General features: G+C 43.2%; 1 protein-coding gene across 1 annotated transcript in view; it reads left to right on the top strand.

The window, feature by feature from the left end:
• DCP1B (decapping mRNA 1B) overlaps positions 1-13,948 on the top strand; it is a 131,749-nt gene that overhangs the window by 67,453 nt on the left and 50,348 nt on the right. Inside the window, exons 7-8 of the mRNA XM_014581993.2 lie at positions 3,498-3,538; positions 9,053-9,180. Coding sequence (XP_014437479.2) covers positions 3,498-3,538; positions 9,053-9,180 — 169 coding nt within the window. The remainder of the gene's footprint in view (positions 1-3,497; positions 3,539-9,052; positions 9,181-13,948) is intronic.

Genomic DNA, 13,948 nt, shown 5'->3' with positions numbered 1-13,948 from the left:
CGGGGGGGAGTCCAGCACGCAAGCCATCAGGTTTGGGGCTTGAACCACAGTTGGCCGTGTGGGAGTCCAGCACGCAAGCCATCAGGTCTGGGGCTTGAACCACAGTTGGCCGTGTGGGAATCCAGCACCTAAACCACTGCGCCACCTGCTGGCCCTGCACTATTCTTAAGGGCTCTGTGGATTAGTAAGTGCTTGACAGCTGCCCCCGTTATCTTTGAGGGATGCCCACACATTCTCACACGGCTTGAGGCGGACCTTTGGACTGCAGTGACCATTTTCTCAATGATTACTATGATTATTGTGATTGTTTGAAGTTTTTTTTTTTTTTTTTTTTTTAAAGAGTTTTGCTATAGAGTGTGTGTGTTCACCAGAGAGAGAGAAAGTGAGAAATGATCCCCTAAAGGGGATGGCCACGCCACAGTTCCTTCTCCATTTTTCTCTTGGGATTTTGGGCATGCACACATGCATGCACACTCGCCTGGCGCGAGTTTCAAGTCGCCGGGCTCGGAACTTAAACCACGGTCGACTATGTGGGAGTCCAGCAATGTAACTATTAAGCCATCTGCTGATCCTGAATTTAAATAATTTTTAAAAGTATACTCAGAATATAAATTTCTTTTATTTTAAATTAATTAATTTTAATTTGACAAGAAAGAGAAAGAGAAAGCAAGCTGCTAGGTCTGGGATTTGAACCATGGTCAGCCATATGGGAGTCCAGTGCCCTTAACCACCATGTTGTCTGCTGACCCCCAGGATATAAATTTCTTAACAGATATAAGTTAACCATGTTTAGTTTGCAACCAAAGATAAATAATGTTTCTGTATGATTTTTATTTTGACTCAGGATATTTTTCAAAGCACAATGGCAAATGGGCCACATTTGAAAAATAAAGATACTTCTCACAGTTCGTTGGAGTAATTTATACAGATTTCATAATAAACTCAGTTTAAGAATGGACTCTGATGTTCTTACCTGTGCTTATGTGTTATAGAAAAGACAGGATAAAAAATTGTTATTTACATGGTTTTAACTTTTATAAAATAATAAACAATTAAATTATTTTTAATTACGTATAGTCCAATAAACATCTTGAGATTAAAAACCTTGTTACTATGTAATGATATTTTTATAGCTATTTACTCTTTATTTATTTGTTTTGCGATAGGGCATGTGCATTCACCAGAGACAGAGAGGAAAAGTGAATAAGCACCTCCCGGTGAGGATGACCATATGACCATGCAGAAATCTGTTTCAGCCTATGTAGTCTGCCATTTGGGATCCAGCCGCCTTAACCACCATGCCACCAACTGGCCTGCCATTTGTTCTTGAAAACTAATGTTTGGTAATAGTTGGACATGACTTGGGCCATCACGAGTTTTGATTTTATGATTCCTGACATAGTTGTGTGGGTAGAGCACAGATGTTACTCAACTAAGGCTCTGGTTCTCAAACGAGCATGTATCAGATTCGCTTGGCCAGTTCAGTCACAAACAGATTGCTGGGCACCATTCCCACGGTTTCTGACCCAGTAGATTTGGGCAGGGCTTCCAGATCTGCGTTTCTGACAAGTTCCCAGGTGATGCTAATGCTGCTGACCTGGGGCCACGTTTGGGGGCCACTGAACTAGGATGACCAAGACAGTTCCTGGAATTACTTGAGCAAGTCAAAGAATCATGCTTTGGGAACCAGCAGTTAGTGTAATGGCTATGTCGCTGGACTCCCACGTAGTCGACCGCGGTTCGTGTCCCGGACCCGGTGGCTTAAAACTCATGCCGGGCGCGTGTGCGTGCGTGCCCAAGATCCCGAGAGGAGAATGGAGGAGAAGGGATTGCGGCGTGACCATCCCCCCTGGGGGGTGATTTCTCGCTTTCTGTCTCTATGTCTCTGTCTGTCTGGCGAGCGCACGCACCCTACAGTGAAAATCTCTCAAAAAAAAAAAAAAAAAGAATCATGCTTTCAATTTTCATCTGACTTTGATAAAGTATTGTAATGTTAATACCCTTTTTTAAAATTAAATTACAACAGTGGCCCGGCAGGTGGTGTGGTTACAGGCACTGGACTCCCACATGGCCAATCACGGTTCGAGTCCCAGACCTGGCAGCATGCTTTCTCACTTTCCCTCTCTCTTGCTCTCACTGTCTCACTCTGTCCCTCTCTGGTCAAATTACAATAAATAAATGAAGTTAAATAAAATAATTATTTAAAAAATAAATAATAAATAAATTAAACCAAAACTATAGGGTCTTTGAGTTCGAGTGATTATTGTAATGGATATTACTAATAAAATTTGGGCAGTTTAAGTAGAATGCTGACATTAAACCATGTAAATCAACAAAAGTTTCTAAATTATAATCTGATTGCTAGTAAAACAAATGGAAACAGATGTGTATGTGTGTGTGTGTATGTATGGTATGAGCTGTATTGGTGAGTATTACCATCAAGTTTAGGCCTTTGCAGAAATAGAAAAGAAATGGGGACCAGCAGTTAGCGTAATGGCTATGTTGCTGGACTCCCACGTAGCTGACCATGGTTCAAGTCCCGGACCCAGTGACTTAAAATCACACCGGGCACGTGTGTGTGCGTGCGTGCCCAAGATCCCAAGAGGAGAATGGAGGAGAAGGGATTGCGGCATGGCCATCCCCCTGGGGGGTGATTTCTTGCTTTCTGTCTCTCTGTCTCTCTCTGGCGAACGCACGCACCCTATAGCAAAAACCTCTCAAAAAAAAAAAAAAAAAAAAAAAAAAAAAGAAAGAAAGAAAGAAAAGAAAAGGAATGGAAAAGGAACGCCAAGCGAGGGTGTGGTGGTTAAGACAGCTAGCTCCCACTTGGCCTAAGCACCATTTGGTCTGGACCCAGCGACTTGAAAGACATGCCAGGTGCTTGTGCATGTGCGCCCACCGCCCAGACAAGAATGGAGGACAAGGGGTTTTGATGTGGCCATCCCCCCGGGGTGCTTTCTTGCTTTCCCTCTCTGTCTCCTGTGAACATGTGCTCTATAACAAAAATTTAAAAACAAAAAGAACTAACTGAACAATCATTGTAATTTACCACCTCCTCCATGTTTTTGAGGCAAATTTCTTCTAACTTTATTTCATAAAGATTTTGGCCGGAATTTGACACTGAATATCCCACACCAAGTAGGTGACTTAGTCATCTGAACGTTCAGTGGTATTGCTGCCTTCTGTCTAGCACTCAGAGGTAGGCTCTTCCTCCCAGTGAAAGCCATGGAGCACACTTATTTTCTCACTGTTTCAGCTAGAGGTGTGTTGCTATCCCTGTGCTTGGTAGAGAGAATGCTGGCTTATTTTGGAAACGACAAAAGAAAACTGCTCTCCCCTTAACCAGCAGAGCCACAATTACTGCAGAGAAGCCTTCTCAGAACCTTCGCAGTTTCATGTCCTTGAGGTTGAATACCGTTCCTGTTCTGTCATACGAGAAGTTTATGTTCTCTGTCTCAATGAAGACAATGTCACGTGTTGTGTGTGTTTATTTTCAGGAGAAGACTGATGTGGAAGGGACGTTATTCGTGTACACAAGGTAAGTACTTTACAAAGAAACTGATCGTCTTTGAAGTAATGTTTTAGCTCAGTTGTTGCGCTCTGCAAATGCCATTTTATTTCAAAGAGAAAAGAACTAGTAGTTTTGAAATGACTAGTTGACATGAGGAAAGGAGTACTGAATGATGTCAATTTGTATATTTTGATGAATACCGATTTCAGAATATAATTGAAACTTCAGTACACGTGGGCTTAAATCTTTGTGTTCTATTTCAAATAGTAGTAAATATTTACCCCTTTATTCAAGTGAGTGGTATAGTGTTTTGAATGTGATGCTTTGGGAAGGAGCTAAAAGTACACTATTAGGGATCTTAGATTATTTAACCACTATTTGGAAGAGTTTTACTGACCACCCTTCCCCCACCATTGACTATGTAAAGCAGCATGATCCAGAATTGAAGGTATATTTCAGACCTCTGTTGTCTAGTTAATAGAATGTGTTTTTAGATTTACTCAGCTCATTGGTGCTGGCAGGTGGTGTGGTGGTTAAAGGCACTGGTACTCCTACATGGCTGACCGTGGTTTGAATCCTTGACCTGCCGGTTTTCTTTCTCACTTTTCCCCCTCTCTCTTTCTCACTCTGTTCCTCCCTGGTCAAATTAAAATAAAGTTTAATAATAGTAAAAAGAAAATTCTAAAAATAGAAAAAAAAGATTTATTCAACTCACGTTTTAGTCATTTCTTTTGATCAGATATTGTTAACATCACACCGCCATACAAAGACACAGTATGTGTATTGTCTTAATAGCTTAACTTTTTATTCACATAAACATTCATGTAAAAAATCTTAGCTAAAGCCCATCACTGGGGCCAGGAGGTGGTGTGGCGGTTAAGGTGCTGGACTCCCACATGGCTGACAGCAGACTCGGCTTGCTTTCCCACTCTCTCTCTCACTCTCTCACAGACTTTCTCTGGTGAGTACACGTGCCCTATAGCAAAATTTTTTTTTTCTTTTTGGAGCGGTTTTTGCTATAGGGTGCGTGCGCTCGCCAGACAGACAGACAGAGACAGAGAGATAGAAAGCGAGAAATCACCCCCCAGGGAGGATGGCCACGCTGCAATCCCTTCTCCTCCATTCTCCTCTCGGGATCTTGGGCACGCACGCACATGCGCCCGGCGTGAGTTTAAGCCACCGGGTCCGGGATGTGAACCGCAGTCGACTACGTGGGAGTCCAGCGACATAGCCATTACGCTAACTGCTGGTCCCCCTATAGCAAATTTTAAAAAGTAAATAAAATTAAATAATTCTTTAAAAAATTAAAGTAAAATAAAGCCCATTACCTCCAGAGAGGGTGTAAAGATGAAATACAAAGACCTAGTGCCAACTCTTCTGGGAGAAACATAAGAAACACACACACGTATACTCTTCACATGTGTTCGCATTTCTGATAGATCACGGCACAGGATAGACCGTCCGAAGTGACAGTTGGTACGTTCGAAATAATGAGCAGCTGCTGTGATTGTGGAACGCTTTACCAGTGAGGGATCTCGACGTGGACCTCAGAACTAAGGTAGAATTTAAGTCACATAAAAGAGAGGACAGGGCAGCCTCAATAGGAAGAGTGACAAAAGCAGAGGCACAGAACCTAGCATGTTAAAGTCACAGGAAGAGGGGCCTTGAGTGGTGTATTGGCTGTGTCGCTGGACTCCCATGAAGTTGACCATGGTTCGAGTCCTGAACTTGATGACTTAAAACTCAGGCCAGCCCTGTGTGCGTGCATGCCCAACATCCCAAGAGGAGAATGGAGGGGAAGGGATTGTGGTGTGGCCATTCCTGGTGGGGGGTGATTACTCACTTCCTATCTCTCCGTCTCTCTGGCAAGCACATGTACACTATAGCAAAAATATCTCTTAAAAAAACAAAACAAAACAAAAAAAGTGACAGGAAGAAAAGTGACTTGGTGCAGAAGGTTTATATTAGAAAGGTAAAGAGATTTGCTGGCTTGCAGTGACAGACTGAGATTTTGAAATTTATTTTCTTAGCAGTAGGGAGTCATTGAAGGCTTATGAACAGGAGAATAATAGAGTTATGAGAAAATATATGGGGAAAGTTAGTGTGCTAATGTTATGAGGATATACTGGTTCTAGAAGAAATTGGAGTTAGGGAGGACATTGAGAGATTATAGATATGGATTAGGTGGGAGATGATGAGAATTTAGACAAGAATGATAGAAATTAAAATAGAAAAGGCATTGAAAGACTGCATATATAAAGAAAATGGTGAAATTTTAAAAACCATTAGTATTTTGAACATTGAAGACTGAGAGAATGACAGAATAGGAAGGTGGCATAGAAAGGAAGCCAAGAATCTGGCTGAAGAATAAGTTCTCATTATACTTTAAAGTAATGCTTTCGGAGTGGACAGGGTTGGGCCTGGAGGTAGAGTTTAGAGTCATCTGAAGGAATTTGGTAGTGAAACCAGGAGAGATAGTGTCTCTGAAGAAGGGAATGTAAAGAAGAGATTGATAAGGGCTAGTGGTTGGGTTTGGGGGCCAGCAAGGATACAGAGAAGAGTCAGCCCTAGAGATAGAAGCAGAATGCAAACAGCTAGAGGGGCCAGGTGTGGGCAGCGTGAGAACAGTGGGTGCCGTGTGCTACAGAGGGGTAGGTCTGCAGTAGGCAGGTGAGGCCGCCATGGGAGTGGAAAAGGAGTGGGTGGTGAGGCCACAGGAGACCGGATGGTGTACCATCTCGGGAAGATGGTGAGTGCATCCAGGCATTGTTGGCACGTGAGTGTGTGCTGCATTCCAAAACATTGTGGAAGCACCGGAATACACCTCCATGTGAGTTCAGGCAGTGGGGCGTGACTGAGAATTTCAGAGTGTAAGAGGAAAACCAAATGGTAGGGTAGTATGTTCACACTCTGTCAACACGAATGAGAGTACAGTGTGTATTCACATTTGTTTCTTACAAGCGGTAGGATAATATTTTCTTAGATTAAAAAAAAAACTTAAAAAAAATTTTTTTAAGAGAGATTTTTGCCATTGGATATGAGTGCTTGCCAGAGAAACAGAAAGACAGAAAGCGAGAAATCACCCACCCACCCCTGGGGATGGCTATGCCGCAATCCCTTCTCTATTCTCCTCTCGGGATCTTGGGCACGCATGCACACACCCATCATGAGTTTAAGCCACCGGGTCTGGGACTTAAACCACAGTCGACTATGTGGGAATCTAGTGACATAGCCATTATGCCAACTGCTAGTCCCCATCTTTATATTTTTTTAAGAATTATTTTTATTTTACTTTATTTACATTTATTTACTTAAATTTGACCAGAGATGGATAGAGTGAGGTGGGGAGGGAAAGTGAGCCGCCAGGTCCAGACTTGAACTGCAGTCGGCCACAGGGGAGTCCAGCGCCCTTAACCAACATGCCATCTTGCCAGCCCCCCAAATCCATCCTTATTTCTTAATCTCTTAACCAAATTTTATTTCCTCAAGTGTGGGCTGCCTGCCACTCCCTCTGACTCCCTCCAACAAACAAACAAATCTCCACCAGATTCTAGTATGTTGAAGTCTTTCCTTAATAGAGAATGACAGCCCATAAAACCCAAAAGGGAGCTTCTAGTACAGGCAGCATGGCCGCCAGTGCTGCATCAGTTCTCTTACAGAAGCTGCTTTGTAGCACTTGGGACATCTCCCCCGGCTGATTTTGTAAAATATGAGGGTTTAGTACCCGTACTATTAAAGGCGTGAGATCTGTTGTGATGATGAAATACGTTAAGCATCAAATTCCAGTTCCTATGTAAAAAATACATAATTCTCTATTTCTGTGCTTTATTTCCTCCCATGTCCCTTTTCTGAAATAGAGAGTTCATAGGACACCCACTGGTGACTTCTGAACTTGACACTTCCGGAAGACCTCTATCAGAGCTCTTCAGGGGTGCATTCTCATTTCTCCCCTGAACTCTAAGTTGAAATGGTGATTTCTAGTATTGGTTATATGCCTTCCACCACTTTACCTCTTTGTAAAATGAGCAAGGCAAGGATTGCCTTCCATCCATTTTTTTAAAAGATTTATTTATTTAATTTTACTTATTCATTCATTTATTTTAATTTGACAAGAGAAAGAGAGAAAGTGAGAAAGCAAGCCACCAGGTCCAGGACTCAAACCGTGGTCAGCCATGTGGGAGTGTCCAGCACCTTAGTATTTCCTCCCATGTCCCTTTTCTGAAATAGAGAGTTCATAGGACACCCACTGGTGACTTCTGAACTTGACACTTCCGGAAGACCTCTATCAGAGCTCTTCAGGGGTGCATTCTCATTTCTCCCCTGAACTCTAAGTTGAAATGGTGATTTCTAGTATTGGTTATATGCCTTCCACCACTTTACCTCTTTGTAAAATGAGCAAGGCAAGGATTGCCTTCCATCCATTTTTTTAAAAGATTTATTTATTTAATTTTACTTATTCATTCATTTATTTTAATTTGACAAGAGAAAGAGAGAAAGTGAGAAAGCAAGCCACCAGGTCCAGGACTCAAACCGTGGTCAGCCATGTGGGAGTGTCCAGCACCTTAGCCACCACACCAGCTGCTGGTCCCAACCTTCCATCAATTTTTAAATTGGAGATTTCAAAAGAAAATCCTGTAAGGGGTACTATAGCTCTATTTTATTCCTTTATCCACATCAAATTGTTAGAGGTAAAATAAAACTAAGATGTGAACATCCTTTCTTTCTGTTGCTCAGAACGTTTCTATGGGTTTGTTAATAACCATCCTCACACCCTGGTTGAAAGTAAGCAAATGAACTCTGCTTGCTTCGCTTCAGCCTGTCAGTAGGCGGTATTTCATTTGCCACCAGAAGCTGCACAGCTGAGTTACTGTGTGGCTGTCACCCGGAGGTAGACGAACGCACGTGTAGTCTGCAGAGTTTATACTCTGTAGAGTTGGGGTTCTTTCTGCCTGACAGAGTAGCCATTTGAAGTTTATCGAATGAACTTGTGGGAAATGGCCATGGCAGTTTATCTGTGAAGCCATCGCTTCATTACCGAAGAAAGCACGGTAACCGCCCTTTGTACTGCTGCAGAAACGCCGAGCTGGTGTTTCATCTTCTCGCAGGGTCGCTAACTCGAGTTGCATCATGTCTCTCGGAGACTTTGTAGCTCTCAATTTCAGGCCAACACTGATGTTTTCTATGAACATTGTCTTTGTATAATTGTGTCATGTACACTTTAGAGTAACTACCAAGATTCTTCAAAAGTGCCTGTCAGTAATGTTTAAAAGTAGTTATCATCTCTGCCTGGGAGGAATTTACCACCTAGATAGTGAGATAGCGTGTGCACGTACACAGAGATGGAATACGACGCAGCTCTACCAAAGGAGCGGCAGAGCCATCGTGCTGTCTCGCATACCTCTTCGGGCACACAATGCCAGCAGGAGAGATGTGTAGTGCTGTGTGTGACGCCGAAGGACTGACACACGTACGCTGTGGTCATGCTGAAGCGAGTGTACTGAGCACGCTTCTCACTTCCTCCTCACCCCTGTGATTTTTCAGGTCTGCTTCTCCAAGGCATGGATTCACCATTATGAATAGACTGAGCATGGAAAATAGGACAGAGCCCATTACTAAAGACCTGGACTTCCAACTCCAGGACCCTTTCCTTCTCTACAGAAATGCCAGATGTGAGTCTTGTTCACACATGTAGTTTTACGTTGAAGTTTGCCAGGTGTTCAAAATCATATGGTGTAGGCCTTGCGGTTCAGTATCCGTGAGCCTAGGGGTCAGCATCTGTTAGCCTGGAAAGTGCACGCCTAATCGAGGGACCAGGTTCTTCCTTGGAAAGTGACTGCATATGATGACAGAAGTATTGAAGCCCTGTCTTCTGCTGTGATAGCACCTTGTAGTGTAAGCCCATCATTGGTGTTAAGCATCAGCAGGGCAGAGGAGCCGACTTCTAGAGGGCCACATGGGTGAAACTACTGGACGTAGAATTAACGATTCAGCTGAAGGAACTGCAGTTTCATGTATCACTTCTGACTGAGCATGCTAATAAAAATGTTCGAGGGGCCAACAGGTGGTGTGGTGAAGGCACTGGATTCCCACATGACCGACCACGGTTCGAGTTACAGATCCGGGGACTTGAAAATCATTCCGGGCGCTTGTGTTTGTGTGCCCAACATCCCAAGAAGAGGATAGAGGAGAAAGGATTACAGCATGAATATGCTCTTGGGGGGTGATTTCTCACTCTCCCTCCCTCTCTATCCCTCTCTGCAAGTGCACACACCCTATAGCAAAAAATAAATAAATAAATAACAAAGTTGAGGGGGAAGGCCTGCATTCTAGAAGTGCTGCCCCCTCCCCCCTTTCATGAAAGAAAGTTCATGAGCTTGCATGAGAGGAAGAGAAAGTGAGACAGGTAGACAGAGCACCGCTGATAGGGTTTCATCACACCAGTCTCCCTTCCCCAGCCCTCAGGATCTGAACCGTGATTGCCATAGGCGTTCTGGCACTGCAGGGCGCGTTCCTGCTGCACCACAATGGCTGATCCTAGAAGTATCATCTTTGAATACACAGTAAACAAAAAATCCAAGTTCGCAGAGTCTTAGTTATAAGAATTTTGTAACCCCGGGAACCAGCAGTTAGCGTAATGGCTATGTCACTGGACTCCCACGTAGTCGACCACGGTTCGTGTCCTGGACTCGGTAGCTTAAAACTCATACTGGGCGCGTGTGCGTGCGTGCCCAAGATCCCGAGAGGAGAATGGAGGAGAAGGGATTGCGGCGTGACCATCCCCCCTGGGGGGTGATTTCTCGCTTTCTGTCTCTATGTCTCTCTCTGTCTGTCTGGCGAGCGCATGCGCCCTATAGAGAAAAAAAACACATCTCAAAAAAAAAAAAAAAAAGAATTTTGTAACCTGGACTGGCCATATAGCCTCATGGTTAAGAGAGGTAGATCCCACATGACTGACTGCAGTTAAAATCCCAGCCCTGGGGGCTGGAAAGACATAGTGTGTACATGTGTGTGTGTGTGTTCCCCAGGTCCCAACAGGGTGGAGAAGTAAAGGAGAAGGTATTGTGGCAAGATGATGCCCACCGGGGGAGTGCTTTCTCCCTCCCCTCTCTGGCTCTCTCCGGCAAGCACGCATATACTCTAGCAACTAAAGAAAAAGGAATTTCCTGACCCTAAATGATGTTGAAGTCCTTGTCAAACGTGAAACGAGGTAGCACTAACCTGTCTAATATTCTGAATATATACATTTTTAAAGAGGTTTTTGCTATAGGGCATGTGCACTCTCCAGAAAGACAAAGAGAGACAGAGACACAGAAAATGAGAAATCCACCCCCCCCCCATGGGGGATGGCCGTGATGCAATCCCTTCTCTTCCATTCTCCTCTTGGGATCTTGGGCATGCACGCACATGCGCCTGGCATGAGTTTAAGCTACTGAGTCTGGGACTCGAACCATGGTTGACTACATGGGAGTCCAGCAACATAGCCATTACACCAAGTGCTGGTCCCTATTCTGTCTGTATTTTGCTCTGGTGTCTTATCTGACCACTTTTGTTGAACTATTGGGCAGCCCAGCGAAGACTGGTAAGTTTAAGGGCATGTCTATGCACTGGAAACGAGAGTATACTACTCATGTAAAAATGTGTGTCTGTGTGCACTCATGTGTGCTCGTGTGTGCATGCACTTGCACTGGTACTCTGTGGGTAGCTTTCAAAAAGACCTTGCAGTTAAGAAATATGTTTCATGTATTTTCCACCCTACTTTTTAGATCAAGATATAAGAATTTGCCTACTGTATACTATTCAGTATAATTTTAATAATGAATTAATACAAGTAAAATTTGACTTTTAACCCTAAAGAATCTTTTTGAAGTAAAATCACTTCCAGTGCATTGAAAATGGTGCTCTGGGACGAGCAGATGGCGTAATGGTTATGTAGCTGGACTTCCACGTAGTTGACTGCAGTTCGAGTCCCAGACCTAGAGGCTTAACACACATGCCGGGTGCATGTGCATGTGTGCCCAAAGTCCCAGGAAGAGAACAGAGGAGAAGGGACTGTGGCGTGGCCATTCCCCTGGGGGTTGATTTCTCACTTTTCATATCTCTGTCTCTCTCTTGTCTCTCCAGCAAGCCCATGCACCCCATAGCAAAAATTTCTCTGGAAAACAAAAAGAAGAAAGAAAATAATGCTCTATTTACTTCAGTTCTCATGATAGGCATCCTGTTATTTAGAGAGTACATTTAAATTTTTATGAGAGAAAAACGATTAGGCCAGCTTGGTGGTACAGCAGTAATGTGCTGCTCAAGCTGGGTCCATATGGAATATTGTGGGTTTGGTTCCCCAGTTGAGCTGTACATGTGAGGCACATGTGCCCATGATCCTGGCAAGCGGGAAAGGCTGGGGTGGGTGTGAAGCATGGGACCTTGCTGAAAGTGCTTAACTCTCTCTCTCTGTCATGGCAGAAATAACTTTTTAAAAAGTTGGGCTAACAGAGGGCATGAAGGATAAAGCAGCAGGATCCCACATGGCCAACCATGCAGTTTGAGTCCCAGACCCAGTGACTTGAAAAACACACAGGGTGTGTGTGCGTCCTTGCCCAAAATCCCAGAAGGAAAACGGAGAAGAGATTGTAGCATGGCCATCCTCCCAAGGGTGATTTCTGACTCTCTTTTTCTCCCCAAGTGCACATGCCTATAGCAAAGACTAAAAAGAGAAAAAATTGTTACCACAACTTACTACCGGTAGGTCCTGTGAAATGAGCAGTTTTGCTGCATAACGATTCTGTTTTCCATTCCTATTACTTTGCCTTATCATAGTTCATGGGCATTTCAAGTAGGCAGAGGTATAGGTGATATAGCTCTGTAGCAAATGTTCTGAGATTTTTAGACTCATTAATTGAAAAAAATTCAGTGCCGAAAGATATAAGTATGCCTCTCTTGGGACCAGCAGATGGCATAATGGCTTCAGCACTGGACTCCCACGTAGTCGACTGTGGTTTGAGTACCGGACCCAATGGCTTAAAACTCATGCCAGGTGCGTGTGCGTGCGTGCCCAAGTTCCCAAGAGGAGAATGGAGGAGAAGGGATTGTGGCACAGCCATCCCCCCTGGGGGGTGATTTCTCACTTTCTGTCTCTCTATCTCTCTGTCTTTTTGGTAAGCACACACACTCTAGAGCAAAAACCTCTCCGTAAAAGCAGTTAGTGTAATGGCTATATGTCGCTGGACTCCCACATGGTCGACCGCAGTTCAAGTCCCGGACCCGGTGGCTTCAACTCACACTGGGCGCATGTGCGTGTGTGCCCAGGATCCTGAGAGGAGAATGGAGGAGAAGGGATTGTGGCGTGGCCATCCACCCGGGGGTGATTTCTCGCTTTCTGTCTCTGTCTCTCTCTCTCTTTCTGGTGAGTGCACATGCCCTATAGCAAAAACCTCTCAAGAAAAAAAAAAAAAAAGATACAAGTATGCCTCTCTTGACTTGGATGAATTTAGAAAAACAAACAAATGAAAATCCCCAACTCTCGTCATTTAATTAGTCTAAAATAGATGTTTGATAAGTAAAGTAACTTCTGAATTTTGATCAAACACAAAATAGGTTATTATATAAAATGGATTTATAATCCTTAAACTTTGGTGTAATGAGCTTTGACCTGTGTACATTTAAAAGTGAATAAGGCAGCTGCTAATGTTAGGACAAAAGCCTGCACTCATTCATTAGCTCAGGGAGTATTTACGGAGTGTTTACTGTCTGCCAGGCGCTATGCTAACATTTCCGTCCAGGTTATCTCATTTAATTCTCATTTTCATAACCTTTTCTTAGAAGTACTGTTACTTCTGTTTTATAAACGGTACTGAGGTTGAAAGGGTTACGTAATGTGCCATGGCCCAGGACTGCTTTACGATGAAAACGCTGTTTTAACGGCGAGTCTAATTCAGATCCCAGGCCCACAATCTGAAATTATTAACAGTAAATACGCCTTAGAGCAAAGCCTATCTTGTAAGAAAAACTGAAGTCTTTTTAGTATACACTCCGAAGTTTAAAAAGCAAGTTTCTTTTTACAGTTGAGAATCGGGGCCAGCAGGTAGCATGGTGGTTGAGGTGCTGGCCTCCCACAGGCTGACCATGATTTGAGTCCCAGTCCTGGCAGCATGCTTTCTCACTTTCCGTTTCTTGCTCTCTATGCCTCTTTCCAACCAAATTTAAAAATAATAATAATAAATAAATATAATTAAATAATTCTTAAAAACTAAAGTTGAGAATCTATTATATCTCAGTTATTAAGGAAACTATTAAATAAAAATTAATTTAACAAAAAGATAAATTTTACCACTTCTTTTATATAATTTCCCTATAGTAACCATTTGCTGTTTTTTGTTTGTTTGTTTTTACTTCACAACTAAATAAGATTTGACTATATAGAAATATATTTTAGAGGTGTATTTT

Source organism: Tupaia chinensis, unplaced genomic scaffold, assembly GCF_000334495.1.
Source record: "Tupaia chinensis unplaced genomic scaffold, TupChi_1.0 Scaffold141530_1, whole genome shotgun sequence".
NCBI classification, from domain to species: Eukaryota; Metazoa; Chordata; class Mammalia; order Scandentia; family Tupaiidae; genus Tupaia; species Tupaia belangeri.
The sequence above is the reverse complement of the archived record's forward strand: the minus strand, read 5'-3'. Positions and strand labels throughout refer to the sequence as shown.